A 16,042-nucleotide genomic window follows, 5' to 3' on the forward strand; every position below is an offset into this window, starting at 1 on the left:
CCAGTGCAATACCACTGTCGTATACTGAATCCATGGCCTGATTCAATCTGTCAGACATACTGTGGGTGATAACTACAAACAAAACTCATTACTTCAGTGTTATGTGTTAAAACGTGTATGCTGAAGTGAACATGCATGTAACGCTGTGATCCTACCCTCTCACTGAAAAACAAGTGATGGAAGGGCGGAGTGGCTGAGACAGAGACACCATTCAGCCTATTAAAAGACACTGAACCATCAACATGAATTTGAAGCTGCTTTTGCGAGGTTATAGTTCCACAATGTTGCTTCAAGACACCAAAAAATAGCTACAATGGCGAAACATTTGTCAGAAAAAAATATTTAAAAAAAGCACTTCTGACCCCAGATTTATAGATAAAGTCTGCCATGATAAAGTTAAGAGACAACTGACAAGAAAAGACCTTAAAATCCTTAAAAAACATTCCTAATGCTCCTCATTTCTCCAAAATCGTTCCCTTAAATTCCTCCTCATATAGGGTTCTCACAACGCTACAGTTTATTAGGCTATTTAATCAACAGACAATCGTGTGGATATAGTGAGAGTCAATAGGATGAGCATATTTAGAATGGAACGCGTCCTAAAACTTACATCTACCTCTTATACATATTCCAGTAGTGACCACGCCCAATCGACGTCACACTTCGAGGGTTGCCTTTCCTGTGCAGACAGATAAGAAGGCTACACAGCACCAGAAGCAGACGGACAGTACACCACCGGAAAGGAGGAAGTCAATCGGTACTTTGATTATTTTAAGTAACTTAGGGCACACTTCTGTTTTTTTTTCAGGAGAATCTGAGCTTTGAGGGAAAACATCAGGGCAACTTCCAACGCGCACTATGGCTGAGAAGATGGACATAGAGGAGGGGAAGGCAACCAACGGCGAGCCGCTGGCCAACGGACTGAGCAGCCCCAAGAGCAACAGCCCGGAGCCGCTGGCCCAGCGGGTCAAGAGGATCGTGATGGCCAACTTACTGGTGATCCTCACAGTTGCAGGGGTCATCATCGGAGTTTTTATTGGACTCGGCGTGCGCAACGTGGAGCTCACCAAGACCCAAGTCATCTACATCGGCTTCCCCGGTGAGCTGCTCATCCGGCTGCTGAAGATGATCATCATCCCCCTGGTCGTCTGCAGTCTGGTGTCGGGGGCTGCCAGCATTGACCCGAAAGCCCTAGGGAAGCTCGGCGGCTGGGCCATGCTGTTCTTTTTGGTCACCACGCTGATCGCGTCGTCCATCGGGGTTGTGATGGCTTTCATCCTCACCCCAGGGTCGGTGTCTGACAAACCGAAGGTGGAGGGCATGGGTGACGACGTGCCCGTCGCGAAAGAAGTGATAGACTCATTTTTAGATTTGATCAGGTGAGTGAATCCTCTCCGCCCTCCAAACAAACTACACCTTATGAGCCTATAAACTGTTAATCAGCGGCTCCCCGCGGTCACACGCTAGCTCGGTATTAAAACTTTTGACAACATCACACATCGTAGTTTTGTGGAAGCTTCCACTAAAAAGCCAGGGGGACATCTGTACCTTTTTTTTTTTATAGTCTATTCACCTAACTTTGTTTGAAATAAAAGGATAACCTCAGGCTGGTAACCACACTTGACTCACAGCTTGATTTCCCTCCTAGCCATGTGTGCCTTGCTGCAGTAATGACAATAAGCGGTTGCATCAGCCTTAACCCACCCAGGGCTCAGCGCCAGGTGTCACAGACTGGCTCATTGACACGACCGCGGTCCTTGTATTTTTTATACAATATTTTATTCCGGATAAACTAAATGACGTCAACTAATTTCGTTTTATGTACAGTGTACCAGGCGCGTGGCACTTAACCAACTTTACTTTTGTGGTCTTGTTGGGACAGGCCCGTTTGCAAAGCGAGAAACCCCAACACAGCTAACGCGCTCGTCTAGCTAAATTAAGTGTGTGCTCAAAGCTAATGTAGCTAATACAGTTGAGACACGTGGAAATGTGGTCTGACATCTCACTGTAGTCAGCGAGATGGTCGAGAGCCCCCCTGTCCTGCACTCTGTGACCCCTTTGCACTTTAGAGTGTAACCTAAGAAATGGAGAACCTGTCTGGCCGGGCCAGTAGCACATCTTGTTTTTTGTTTTTTTTTAAACCAACGTGTCACATTCATGGGACGTGCCACCTCGTCTATAGAGGTGCTGTGGGAGGCAGCGGTGAACCAACACTTGACTCAGAGACTGAAATAGCTATATGTCAAAATCCTTCTGACACATGATCATACGCTAGATTCAAAGTAGCACAACTTACACAACGGGTATGGGGTATTGTTGTTCCTTCTTTTACGCGTCTCCTTCTGACACATGATCATACGCTAGATTCAAAGTAGCACAACTTACACAACGGGTAAGGGGTATTGTTGTCCCTTCTTTTACGCGTCTCCTGTTTTTAGCACCCAACATGGTAAGAGCCCATATGGCATCGTCTTGTCCTAGCCATTCAGTAGATGATAAAAGTGCTCTGTGTCGTTTGCAGGGAAAGACATTTAAATCACAAACAAGCTCTCTTTGTTTTCATGACTAAAGAAACTGAATGCACAAACCCACCTTTTTAATTAACAATACAGTTTAATACTGTGACCCTGCCACCTTTCTAACCTCTTATTGAACAGCTTGTTTATTCAGACATTGACAAGATAACATCCCCCCCCCCCTTTTTTTTTATTAGATTGAACCTCAACCTTTTAAATACACATTGCCACTCACTACAATGCATAGTGTGATAGCCCGTGGACTGTATTCAGTGTCAACAGTGTCCTTTTGGGTTTTAATGTGATCTCTACAACAATCCATCACCAGCCCTTTGTTTATGCCTTCAAAAAGAGGGAGTACTTGAGTTGAGTACGTAGTAAGTTTCACATTAACATGAAGTCTCCCTTCACATGCAATCTTAATACATTTGCAGCTTGACTCCATAACTCTGGTTAGCATGAACATTCTTGGGGGCGTTTGGTTCCACTCGCTGCATGAAATATGGAATTGTGCTCTACAAAAGCCAAGAGTTTTCCACCCTCCCTCCTCCTCTTCCTCTGCCTCCAGCAGTGGGACCTAGCTGTGGCACAACCCCCCTTAAAATATCTCATGCTGCCAAGAACTGGATTAGACATAAACAGTCACAGATTTCATTTGTGTTCTCATTAATCTCAGAAAACATTACTTAGGAGTATGTGGAACAACACAATGTTGTGCTTTACAAAACTCAGATAGGCTGGTTAGCATTTTGTCTGACTCTCTGTTCCTGTTTAACATCTGAGATTAAAAGGGGTCTCAAAATGAAAACCTTTTTAATACACCAATAATCGATAATGATAATAGTTACAATGCAATAGTCTGTCTTATTGTTAAATGTTCCTAAATCATCTCACTACAGTTGTCTAGATTTATATACTGTAGCTTCCAGCTGTTTGAAAAGGAGAAACCTAAGCACATGTGCACACACACTGTTAGACATCATCCTAATGAGACGGCAGGCAGACCCCGTGCCTCTCATTAGAGCGAGCCCTCTCTGTAGGTGTCCTGGTTAGTTCTGACAACAAAGACAGTGGGAGACTTTGACTGAAGAGCTGTTCATCAAAGTGTGAAAAATGTCCTGGTCATTGTTCGTAGACAGACATGCCTACAGTAGAGTGTGTGTGTGTCCACTTCTTCACATCCTTGTTGACATTCCCTTATCTCCTGGCACGTCCCTTATCTCCTGGCACTAGTTTGTTTTTCCCACAAAAAAAACATAGTCTACATTCACAGGTGGCTGCTATCGCAAGCGTCACCTGTGAATTTATTGACCAAGTACGCTGTAGCTTGAGCTACAGCATAGAAGTGACATTAAATTCGGATTGCATAATATACAGTATAGAAGATTTCAGTTTTATAAAAAAAAAAACATCTGTAAATATTCCTAGGCCATTATTCATCCATTCATCTGCTCGATCAAGCATCTAGGACAACTGTGTTCAGGGCGTGAACGTAAACATTTCCTATTCCACGTAGGCCTGCTCGAGGTGTTCCCTGGGTTGTAAGATCCGGCAGGTGTAACAAGATGCCGGGAGGACGTCAGAGCAGTCCACCTCAATCAGCATAAAAGAAACACACCCACCAAACGGCATGTGACGGCACCGTGTGTCAATTGTTGTCATACCATTCTGTTTAGCGTCTTGTGTTGTGGTGGTGCTGTTATTAAGTTGATTTACGTAGCCAGAAATCACGCGTTGGTCTGAGGATTTCATAACCTTCTCTCAAAATTGGTAGATGGAAACTGCACAAAAACTGAAATGAACATAACATTTAAACAGATTGATGATCATTCTATATAGTATAGCATGCTCATGGATGATGACAGGTCTAGTGTTGCCCTAACTTTCAAATGGAATGTGCAGCTGTGTCCTCAGAGAAACAAAAATGCAGCACTGGACGAAGTTAAACTTTTGCCATTGTGGGTGCCCACAAGAATGTGTGTGTTCTGCCAGTAATGAAGCAAAGTAGCTTCAACAAAGAACAAGGAAGTGGATCCTCTCAGGTTTCAGCCCTGTGGTATTAACTCAGTACAAACTTGGAGTGAATTAATTTGCACAATGTTCGTGTAATGTATAAATAGTGATGGTATGTAGCCAAAATTATAGCCTCCAAGCTCCAGTCTAGTAGTTACTAGTACTAAAAACATCATTTTTTAAATTAAATTTTTTAGAGTGACTGATTCATGAGATTTTAACTATTAAATTAATCGACAACTATTTTAATAATCGATTAATCGTTCTGCGTAAATGAACTGCCTTCATGACAGTAAATTGAATATATTTTGGTTGTGGACAAAATGACACGTTTGAGGATTTCATCTTGGGTTTTTGGGAAACCCTGCTCTGCATTTTTCATAATTTGAGACATTTCTAGACCAAATAACTTATCGATCTTCAGATAAATCAACAATGAAAATAATAATAAGTTGGAGCCCCTCATTGGATCACATAAAGACACTAAATTGATGCATATTACATTAGTTTCTTCTCTTGTCTTACTAATCCATCATACTAAAAGATTTGAGTACATATTTGGATATTCAAATAACTGCTTGAAAGCCTGGAAGCCTTTTTTCTCATGGCTCTTTGTAGTACAACCAGAAATCAACTTGTGATCCAGATGCACGCTGACCTGTCACACAGTCACATGACATTTAATCCTGATGCACTGTGTTCTAATGAGAGGGAATGAATGGGCGCAAAGAGATTGTGAAGTTAATGCCTTATTACTGTAAATCCATTACAGACAGCTGAGTAAAGGGTTATTGGGTACACATGGGTTTTTATGAGATCTTGAGAGATTTAACATGCAGTTGGACCTATGTACAAAAGTGTGTGTGTGTGTGTCTACTTTGTTAGTAGAGAATGAATTTACACAAGAGCAGTCAGAAATGGGGGGGGGGGGGGGGGGGGTGGAAAAAAGGAGATTAATAGTTAAATTCTCCCAGTTATTTTCCACATGATCAACCTTGTGATTCCATCTGACATCCAGAGGGTACAACACCACTGCTGATAGACTTCAGTGAAATAGAAGTATTTTAATAGAATTAAGGGAAAAAATATTAATTAACACTGTGGTCCAGGGCTGCTTTGCAGTTTAATTTAAACTTATCTATGTGTTGTGAAAACAGTTCAGTTTGGTGCAGTTCAATGTGCATAAACTCAAAAGACACCAGTTTATGGTTTTACAGTTCGCAGAGTTGGCTCATAGCAAATGTGACCTGGTGCTGTGTGTCCATTTGTGTACGTGGTCAGGGTTGTTCTAATACTGCTGAGAAAGACCCAAACAATGCCGGGGCCTTTGTAATTGTGTTCAGCTCTTTAGTTGCCAAATATGTCATTACACAGCCACATCTTTCTTTATTGAACTTTCCCATGAAATCTGGTACACATCTGGTTGAACTGTTGTTTTTTTGCCCTCCCCACAGAAACATCTTTCCCTCCAACCTGGTGTCTGCTGCCTTTCGATCAGTAAGTACTGCATCTCAGTTCTATAATTTAGTATAATTATGTATCAAAATTTCTAAAGGGAATATTTAGATAAACCTAAATCTACCCATTTAAAAAAAAACAAAAAACAAAACTAAAATACTTTTTCTTTTTTCACCACCCAGTATGCAACCGGCTACAGGAACATTACGAGGAATGGCACAGATGGACTCCCTACAGCGGAGAAGGTGAGCAAAGTGAATTGTTGTCCACATAAACTAGGGTTGACCATGCACGGGTTCTGGCTTGGATTGGTTTGGTTTGAGCCCAGCACAGCCAGAAATTTCATCTCCATTACAACGGGGCTATCTGCTTGAAGGTGTGTCTTAATATAATGATTTGCAAGTCTTCAGTGGAAGGACGTTTAAAAGCAGTGGCGAGTTGTCAAAGCTAGCAGTCCACTCAGATGAACTTGTAATGAAAATACAATTAAGTATGGCACAGTTTGACTTGCTGCGGCCAAAAGAGCCAATGAAAAAGCCCTAGAAATAGGCCACATATGCACTACAGAACGTAAGGACACTTTTTGTTGTGACTCAGGTATGGATCTGTGTTTTTCATGGTTCTCTGTATGTTTCTCAAAGATTCCCGTTGGTACAGACCAGGACGGCATGAACATCCTGGGTCTGGTTGTGTTTGCCATTGTGTTTGGTGTGGCTTTGAGGAAGCTGGGAGAGGAGGGGGAGATCCTCATCAAGTTCTTCAACTCCTTCAACGAGGCCACCATGGTACTGGTGTCCTGGATCATGTGGTAAGAAAGACTGGGCTAGGAGGGATTCGAATAAAGTTGGTATGGAGCAGTACGAGAGGCTTTTTCTTTTTTTTCATGTTGTGTAACATTCCTGTCCCTCTACAGGTATGCCCCTATTGGTATCATGTTCCTCGTAGCTGGCAAGATTGTTGAGATGGACAATGTTGGCCAATTGTTTGCCAGTTTGGGAAAATACATCGCCTGCTGTATCATTGGACATGCCATCCATGGCTTTCTTGTGCTGCCCGCCATCTACTTCATCATTACAAGGAAAAACCCGTACACCTTCCTCTGGGGGATATTCACAGCTCTGGCAACAGCCTTCGGAACAAGCTCCAGGTAATAAAACTCACCGCTGCTTACATCTCTCACCTCCTGCACACACACTTGTTTGTTCTTCCCGGTTGTAAAATGTCAAATACCGAGGTTCCTGTTCTTCAGCACACACACTTTTCTCTCTACAAACACACATGCACATACCTTTCATCTTCATACACTCACACATCCTCTATTCCTTGTTACCTAGCTCTGCCACTTTGCCCCTGATGATGAAGTGCGTGGAGGAAAATAACGGCGTTTCCAAGCACATCAGCCGTTTCATCCTGCCCATTGGTGCGACGGTCAACATGGACGGAGCTGCTTTGTTCCAGTGTGTGGCTGCCGTTTTCATCGCTCAGCTGAACAACGCTTCTCTTAACTTCATCCAAGTCGTTACCATCCTGTAAGCCCTAAATTATTATTAAACGTTTGCAGACATTCTGTGTGATATCCTATCTGCTCTAGTGGTGTCTAACTGCATCATCTTCCATCCTAATGTTAGTGTGACAGCTACAGCGTCCAGTGTTGGAGCAGCGGGTATACCTGCTGGTGGTGTGTTGACCCTCGCCATCATCTTGGAGGCAGTCGGACTGCCCACCAATGACATCTCACTCATCCTGGCTGTTGACTGGCTTGTGTGAGTACAAAACTTGATTATTTTATGACATGTAGAGCATCGAGTTCTCTGACTGGTGCTCATCCTCAATGTCATGTGATTCCTAAATTGAGGCAGTTTGTTAAATTCCTTGCCGTCCTTTCTGTCTGTCTTCAGTGACCGTACTTGCACAGTACTGAATGTCGAGGGCGATGCCTTTGGAGCCGGGCTCCTGCAGTTCTTCGTGGACCGACAGGCCAAACGAGAAGAGGGAACAGAGCTAAGCGGTGTCATGTTGGAGGACCCATCAGTCCCTGCCCCCGAGAGCTCGCCACTCATTGCAAAGCGAGGAAACAAGGACAGCGAAGAAGGCGCCAAAGGGGTTCTGTCAGAGTCTGTCATGTAATCAAGCTGCTGACATTATCAGTGAACCTCTCACTTATTTGACACTCCTGCAAGCTGAAACCTGAGATCCAGGCCCCCCTTCCCTTTTTTAAAAAAAAAAATCCTGCCCTGAAGAAACTGGTGAAAGGAGAGATGATGAACATGCACACGACTATACAATGCAAAAACAAGCTCTCTGAAAAATCCTCAACACTGTTCTGGACACCAGGGGAATAATTCAAAATCCATAATATGCTATGTGTTTCCTTTTTGAGTGATAAACACTTCCGTCTGGCCACTGTGCGGACTCAAGATTAATGTTGGTTAAAGTTGGTTGGTCCTCATCAACTCATCAAAGTCAGAATTTGATCATGTGTTCATCAGTCACAACTAAATACCACCCAGTGCAGCATCAAAAGGCTGGACATGCTGACCCTCTGCAATATATGTCAGATCTAATGTTGCAAATAGATGAAATGTCACTGATATTATAGCAATGATAAATGGAAGTTACATCGATGTATTATCTTTTAGCCCCCTGTTACCTATTCGTAAACTTACTCACACAACCTGAGGTAAAAGCAGGTATGTACCAGGGTGGAAAACTTTTACAAGTCTGACTTTGAGAGTTGATGAAGACCACCAATCGGCTTGCTGCAAAGTTTTCTATTCTCCATCTGGAATCCGTTACCTTCAAAATGTTTTTTTTTACTGTCACTGTTTGAATTGTTCTTGTCTTTTGTGTTGAACTTTGTCGCCTATTTTTGTACATGATCGTGGCCACTTTCATGCAGATGTATATGAACTGCAAGTCTCGCATATGATTTGTCATATGTAAAGCATTCACTAGGTTGCTGTCATATACTCGGCATGAAATTGGCAGTGATAATGTATGTGTGACAAAATGCACAAACATTTGTTCTTTTTATCATTGTTTTTAAAGAGGCTTAAGACATTTTATCAGTCTGTCACTGTGTCTGTGGTTACTCCATGCCATGTATGATGCCTTAGACAACCTGTGCTAAAGACTGTTTTTCTGCACACCAAATGAAAAAATATCCACAATAACCTCCCAAAGCTGAATGAAGGAACTCTTTCTCTCAAGGATTCTATATGTCAACCTGCATGGACAGACTGACCTCCGAGCATTAATGCCTCTTCAGATGGACCTGCGGTGACAGGCAACATATCCTCAGGTTTAACTATGGCTTGAAATCTCAGACCAAAAACATCATTGACCCAGCAAACAGGAAGGAGAGCGTTGAACTCCTGAAAACATAGAATTACTTTGTTTCTTTTTTTGTCAATGTTTATAGCCTACATTTTACGCTGCTTCTGCTTTGTGTAGATCCTAGCATTTCAGCAAAGCACAAACTTGTTTTAAAGCACAGTACGTCAGAAGGACAGTCTGACATTGTGTAAAGTGTGGTGTGGCTACATGTGACGTGTAAGTAACAAAAGTCCTTCCACTACAAGGATGTCTCTACGTTGTCAGAATAGCAGCAGTGGACTGCTGGTTGGTTTAGACTGTTGAGGCCTGGACACCTAGAGGACTTCAGTGAAAGTAAGCATGTCTCAACTTAAACCTATTTATGTTTTGACTGCCATGGACATGAAAAGCTAGTTACGTAGGCTTTTGGTCTCCTTGTATGTCATTGATGATGCCTCGGATAATGACATGTTCTAATTCATATTTATTTCCCTTATCAAAATCCAAAGAGTTAAGCCAATGTTATACATATAAGTAACTCCAAATGTTACTGTCTATTCTTGTATTAACTGGTTGGTGATAGTTTTTTTTTCTTTCTTGTGCAGTCTGGCGGTGGGCATTTAAGGAGCTTCTAGACTTTATACTTTAGAAGGTGTGTGCTGGTGCAGTAATGTGATGAGTATATTTGTTGTTCCCTAGAGTGATATTGTCTATTTACGCAAACATCCTACGGTGTGCAACACATGCTGTAGGCATGCACATGTACAATATCGCTTTCATCCACGTCGTCTTGCAGCTGTTCAAAGCCCTACCAACATTTGGGTCATTTACTACCGATGTTATTGACAAAATGTAAATCAACATTTTTGATCAGTCCTCCCAAGTCTAATATTATTTATCCGCTTTATTTGTATGAATCAGTCCTTCCAAAGAAGTCATCGCAGGCCTGGAGTCTCATCACGTCTACAATCTTAAATGTCATGAGATTGCTAAAACGTTAGCCATTGCCTCCAAATATAGTTATTGTGCTCGAGTTTCTACTTAATGCCTTTGTGATGCAATGTTGTAAAGATGCTAACATTCCTTTCTTAGATCTTTCACCATGTGGATGTCTGACAGATTTGATCACAGTGTCCATGTTGTGTGTATGAACATGATAGCTGTAATGATTTTATTGCAATGAGGCTATGTTTCAAAGAAATGTCCGGGCTACAATCTGAATATACTGTCTTTAAACAATAAAAGGCCTTTTTTATAATTTGCCTGTTTTCTCCTAGATGTTTGTTACAATCTTATGTGTGTTTAAACCCTTCATGCAGTCAGGAGAAAAACGTGTTTGAGAACAACAGTTACATATGTTACGGTGCGACATCTCTATATGCCATGAGGGGAGACATATTTGGGGTTAGGATCCTTCCACACATGACCTCTCAGTGGCTAATTACCAGGCCTTGTATGAGAAATGCTGGAAATTCATTAGTAAATCATAAGGGAATACTGTACGTGCAGCACCAACAGGTGAAGGTCAGTTATTGTTATATTCAGAATAACTTCTGAGTAGGATTAAAAAAACTGCATTGCTGGACTGGTCGGACAAATAGGCAAGCTGCATTCCTGTGATGTTGCATTCCTGTCTGCCCTGTCATAAAATCCTCAACCCCCTGGGCTCCCGCCATATGGTTGAAGAACTCCCATAATGCTGTCGACAGTGCTGAGAACCTAGTGCAGAGGCTTGCAAAGTTGTGCCACCTAGTGTTCAAAAAGAATTGCCACATTTGTACATTGACTGCACTGAACAATGGCTTGGCCACAAGTCCTAAATGGCAAATGCATAAAATAAACACATTCACATGTTACAGCTCCTTTATTTTAACAGGTCATGACCTTCATACATCACACACACGTATTAACACGAGAGGAAACACGTCGTACCCAGAGAGGCCGTGTGCAACTTCTCTTTTTTAAATATTTTCTGTAAATAATCTACTGAATTGAAATTCAGTTTCAGTCAATACATAGTTGAGCTATGGGTTATTACTGATTTACAGATTCAGTCAACACTGGATGTTTTTAAGTGAAAAGCACGGCCTGATAGAGCAATGTTTTCATCATCCTCATATGCCAAAAACAATGGGATGGCGTCAGCTTCAGCTGGCGTCGATAAACAGAAACATTCATTCACAAATGTGCAAAACCGAAAGTATTAGTGCAAATCAATGCAACACAGTCGAGACAAGAAATTCATAAAACACCTATTAGGGCAAAACCGCTTTTTAAATAATTCTGTACAAAACCTTAAATCCAACTTAAGATAGTGTACATTGCAGCTTTTAAAGTAGCCATATGCTTTTTCGTTTTTTGCTTTCCATCAGCGTTTTATAAAGGTTCTTGTGCATGTTAAGTGTCTTGAAAGTTTAAAAAGCCCAAAGTCCACACTAAAAAGAAGCTCCTTTCTCCCACAGAAAACACTGCTCCTGCAATGCTTCGTCAGTAGTCCCACCTCTAATTCCTTGACTTTGTGACATCACCCTTTGTCAGCGTGTCATGCATTTGCTTAAATTATGTCAAAGCATCCACTTTGGCATGTACACAATAATTTAGCAAAACTGCTCTGTTGTTGGCTCAGGTGTGTGTGAGCAGACTTATCAGAGCAGACTGGGTATCTGTGTGTGTGTGTGTGTGTGTGTGTGGGGGGCTTAAAGAGACAGGAGCTAAAAGAGTGTGTTCAGATAGAGGGGAAATACAGTACTGTAGCACTGGACAGTATGAGGAAACTGGTACCTTATTCTTATTTTTGTAGTAATCCAAAACAAAATTAAGAACCTATAAATGAGCAGAATGTCTCTTGTAACAAGAAAGCATCATCATTTAGAAGTATTCATCATCTTTACAGCAGTCATATTCATACTTTACAATACACATATAGATTGCTACACCATTTAGTAAAACCAGTCTTTGACTCTTTACGGTATGCCTGATATAAACACACTAGTGTATGGATTTTGGTAAAATGCAGTCCTTTTGGCACCTTTCAGTTTCCAGGCATCATCGATTAGGCTGTTTTGTTTAAGCTGAGGCAAGATATTCTGTGCTGTACAGTTAATCATAAGAGAGTCTCTATCATCTCTCATAATTTGCTTCTGTCCAGCCTCTTTTTTGCAGGGTTGGGATACTGGGGGTTCTCAACAACCCCCTCTCCAAACTTGAGCTCCAAAAAAGCTCGGTGGTTGTTGGGGCCGTAGGCAGAGATGCCGGCAAAGGACATGGGCACCAGCGGCTGCAGGAAGTGCTCTGGGAACTCCACGTCTTGCTTGTGCTCCGTCCATGTGTCTTTGGTCATGACGCCGTTGCGTGGATAGAATGGCCACAGGTCGACATGCAGGTGGTTGGCTTCGCTGTACTGGACTCTGTAGAAGTCGCCTTCTACTGCGCGCTCCCAGACATAGCCGTTAGCATCCACGAGAGAGCCTGAGTCCAGGTTCTTCAGGTGATCGCAGTTGGGTATGTCCTCCAGGTAGATGCCCAGGTCCACATCGTAATCCCATGGGATGATGTCCTGATGGCGGACAGCGCCCAGCAGAGTCCCCCCCTCTAGCCAGTAGCGCACACCTGAGGTCTCAAGGATGTTGATAACATACTTGGTGGTTTCCCTGAGAGCTCGTAGACAGCAGGGAGGTGTCCAGCGATCCAGATAGAGGTAGTCCGGAGTGTCATCCTGCACAGTGCCGAAGCAGCGAGGCGTCTCTTTACTGCAGCCGAACCACTGCTCCCTCCCATCAGGCTGTAGGAGGCGTTTCAGACCAAAGCTCCTCATGAGCTTCCCAGTGGCCTCCTTCAGACGAGTATCGGCCTTCCACTGGTTGTGAGCGGAGCTGAAGAGGGGGCGGTGGTTTGCGGAGAAACAGGGGCTCTCCAGCAGCTTGACCTTCCAGCCTCTCAATGCTGTCTGGACGAAGAGCGAGGAGAAGAGGGGCCGTCCCAGAGGGACAGAGAGGTTAAAAAGATCCTCAGTTCGAATGAGGACAACTGCATCTCCTTGTAAAGCCGTGCACACGCTCCCGCTGCTCCCAGACGCAGCTGGCGAGTAGGTGGCCGTCCACTCTCTGAGGTTTACACGCAGGTGGAGGCACTGCACGGCAGATCGAGCCAGCACGGGTGCAGCTACCAGCCTCACTGGCCCTCCACCCTCACCTTCCAACTCCCTTATCAGTCTCTCAATAGCCCGAGGTTGCTCCAACTCCACCCCATCAGGCACCAGCAGCACAAACTCTGTCTGAACGTGGAACTCTGGCCTGTGGGCTTGCGGGGGCTGGTCCGGGGAAGGGGAGAGCACCAAAAGCCGAGCCCCTTCTGGAAGCACCAAGGGAGGGTAAGGAGAGGTGTCAGCCACGGCCAGGAAGGGAAGTTCAGATCTCTGGTGGAGGAAAGAAGTAGCAACATCCCCAACATAGTTCTCAAAGTTCTCAAACTCCCGAAGGAGAACAGTCACACGTGGGCCGCGGCCGTGTCCCTCCCCTCCAACTACTCCAGGCTCACCTCCAGCTCCGACAAGAGCCCCCAGGCCTCCCCCTAGACCAGAGGCTGGTTGGGCAGACCTCCTTGTGCCCCTGCCCAGTTCCTTCCTCTTCTCCATCATTTGCTGCTGGGCTCGGGACACATAGTAGAGGATGAGGAGGTTGAGGATGATGGCGCCAGTTAAGAGGCCCTGGCAGAGACTGATCCGCATGGCAAGGGATATTTACTTTCCAGTTTCTCGCAGGAGAAGAATTCAAGGTTCAGGTAAGATTGATGAATCTTAGGTCCCCATTGGCGTGATAGCAGAGGAATGACAATTGGAGACAACCTGTGAAACACAGAAAAAAAGGGATGATGCAGTGATGGCGTTGTTGCCCTTTAGGCTTTTATGCACATTACAAGTGGATATAAACACCTTTACAATATCATACTCACATGCATACTTTAACTGGAAGACTAAGAGGACTGTAGCTTCATACAATCTTCTCTTAAAAATTAATTTATTATGGCTACAATGCCAATCAATAAAACAGGCTGTGAAATTAATGATCACAACTTACCTTCATTTGGATGAATCTTATTTTATTCATTATTAGATAATTCCCAGACCATTACATCGTGCATTAGCCACGTTATCAGCAGCTTTGAGCCCATTAGCCTTGTTGTACTATATCTGGTTTTCATGGTGGTCCATGTCAGCCAGCTGTGGTGGCACAGGAAAGACCTGGCTGGATCGGTAGCAGCAAACACACACATGGATCTGCACTGTTAGCTAAGGTTTGCCCGGTTGTGAATGAGATCGAGTCTCCGACATTTTGAGAAGAAACCCATAACTAAGTTCACACAAATCGCATCAGTATGTTACATTAGTATGTGGCTTAACCCAAACTCAACCATTAAAACCAAAGTGCACGAATTTACCATTAAGCTATCACCCCTTGCAGTCTGTGTTGCCCGCAGCAACAACAGGAAAGCTTCCGGTTTGTATCCTTCAGAATAAAAGTGCAATTGTTAAGAAATGTAACAAACATTCCAGATGATTGGACAAAAACTGAACCAGCTATGTATCAAAATACTATTGCTTGGCAATATATATATATATATATATATATATATATATATATATATATATATATATATATATATATATTCAGCCAAGCAATAGTATTTTGATACATAGTCTTTGATACATGTCTTTCTTTTTCATAGTCTTTGATACATGTCTTTCTTTTTCAGCTCAGGACACAAGTAACTTGGACAGACTACCTATAAATCAACCTGTGTTTTTATTTCAGAGCACAAAGGACCGCATGGGAAACATTCAACCAGCATCTGCATAGCTTTATTTTACTTTATTTATGTTGGACATTTTCATTTGCAGACCATTCCATTTAATGTGTGTTTGTTGATTATCATACACATAGATACATGCATGTTTAATTTATATTATGTTTATTGCATGTGTTTATAATGTGTCCACAAGCAAAGTCAGTTTTGTTTGCAAATGTTTCCTTTCCAAAATGAATTTCCAGGTTCTGCAATATGATGTTGACAATAACGATGTGGATGAATGAATACTTCTTGTTTTAAGATGCTTGTTCATTACTTTGAAGCCGCTTCCCTATTCATTGCTAATAAATATAACTTACTGTCAGTGTTGTGAGTAAATCTATCTCTGAGCTTGTGTTAGTCAAGTCCAGTTTATCATAGATCTGCCACAACACTGCACTTGCAACAAACAGACACTGTTTATAAAAACGTGATATAAACATGACACTTCCTTACGTTTGTGTTAGGCCTACGTCACAAAATCACGGTCGACCAGCGTTGTGGAGATTTTGTATTTCTGTATTGTCCAAACCGGAAACGACATTGTTGATAACGTTGGCTCACTTCACGGTCCTCTAACATTCATGCTCACAAAATGGCAGGAAATGAGCTCCCCTAGCGACATGTTCATTGTGTATTACAGCAAACATGGCCCTTTATTTGTCACCCACAGTGGGCATTTCCAACCATAGACATTTCCAACAGCAAACACAAGGAGCAGGAAACAGCTCAGGGATTTACCAAAATAAGAGTCGCAAACGAAATCTGAACGCTTGTTGTGACTGATAAACATTTAATAGCAATGTTTTAATGTTACCTTGGTAAACGTCTCGAGGTAAGAATCGATATCAAATATGACTCGTTGGTGACTAAAATGGCCATGGTTTTACAAACAT

At 42.8% G+C, this 16,042-nt stretch overlaps 2 protein-coding genes across 2 annotated transcripts; one reads left to right on the forward strand and one right to left on the reverse strand.

The window, feature by feature from the left end:
* Positions 1-679: 679 nt before the first annotated feature.
* On the forward strand, positions 680-10,560 carry slc1a5 (solute carrier family 1 member 5). Its single transcript, XM_030398352.1, has 8 exons — positions 680-1,379; positions 5,984-6,026; positions 6,170-6,232; positions 6,629-6,795; positions 6,901-7,134; positions 7,322-7,516; positions 7,616-7,750; positions 7,886-10,560. Exons 1-8 carry the CDS (start codon positions 859-861, stop codon positions 8,112-8,114), a joined length of 1,587 nt encoding a protein of 528 aa, XP_030254212.1. The 5' UTR covers positions 680-858; the 3' UTR covers positions 8,115-10,560.
* Positions 10,561-11,147: 587 nt separating this feature from the next.
* Positions 11,148-14,810, reverse strand: fkrp (fukutin related protein). The gene is made up of 2 exons (XM_030438088.1): positions 14,378-14,810; positions 11,148-14,145 (listed from the first exon to the last, which is right to left on the reverse strand). The coding sequence occupies exon 2, from the start codon at positions 14,026-14,028 to the stop codon at positions 12,430-12,432; it is 1,599 nt and encodes a 532-aa protein (XP_030293948.1). The 5' UTR covers positions 14,029-14,145; positions 14,378-14,810; the 3' UTR covers positions 11,148-12,429.
* Between the last annotated feature and the right edge of the window lie 1,232 nt (positions 14,811-16,042).

The sequence above is a fragment of the Sparus aurata genome, chromosome 2, assembly GCF_900880675.1.
Source record: "Sparus aurata chromosome 2, fSpaAur1.1, whole genome shotgun sequence".
NCBI classification, from domain to species: domain Eukaryota; kingdom Metazoa; phylum Chordata; class Actinopteri; order Spariformes; family Sparidae; genus Sparus; species Sparus aurata.

What these genes read in the sequence shown, in the direction of transcription:
- slc1a5 (XM_030398352.1), top strand. Translation starts at nt 859, where the DNA reads ATGGCTGAGAAGATGGACATAGAGGAGGGGAAGGCAACCAACGGCGAG. An exon ending in CTGGTGTCCTGGATCATGTG is followed by an intron (nt 6,796 to 6,900) that starts GTAAGAAAGACT and finishes GTCCCTCTACAG; the next exon opens with GTATGCCCCTATTGGTATCA. An exon ending in CTGGCTGTTGACTGGCTTGT is followed by an intron (nt 7,751 to 7,885) that starts GTGAGTACAAAA and finishes GTCTGTCTTCAG; the next exon opens with TGACCGTACTTGCACAGTAC.
- fkrp (XM_030438088.1), bottom strand. Translation starts at nt 14,028, where the DNA reads ATGCGGATCAGTCTCTGCCAGGGCCTCTTAACTGGCGCCATCATCCTC.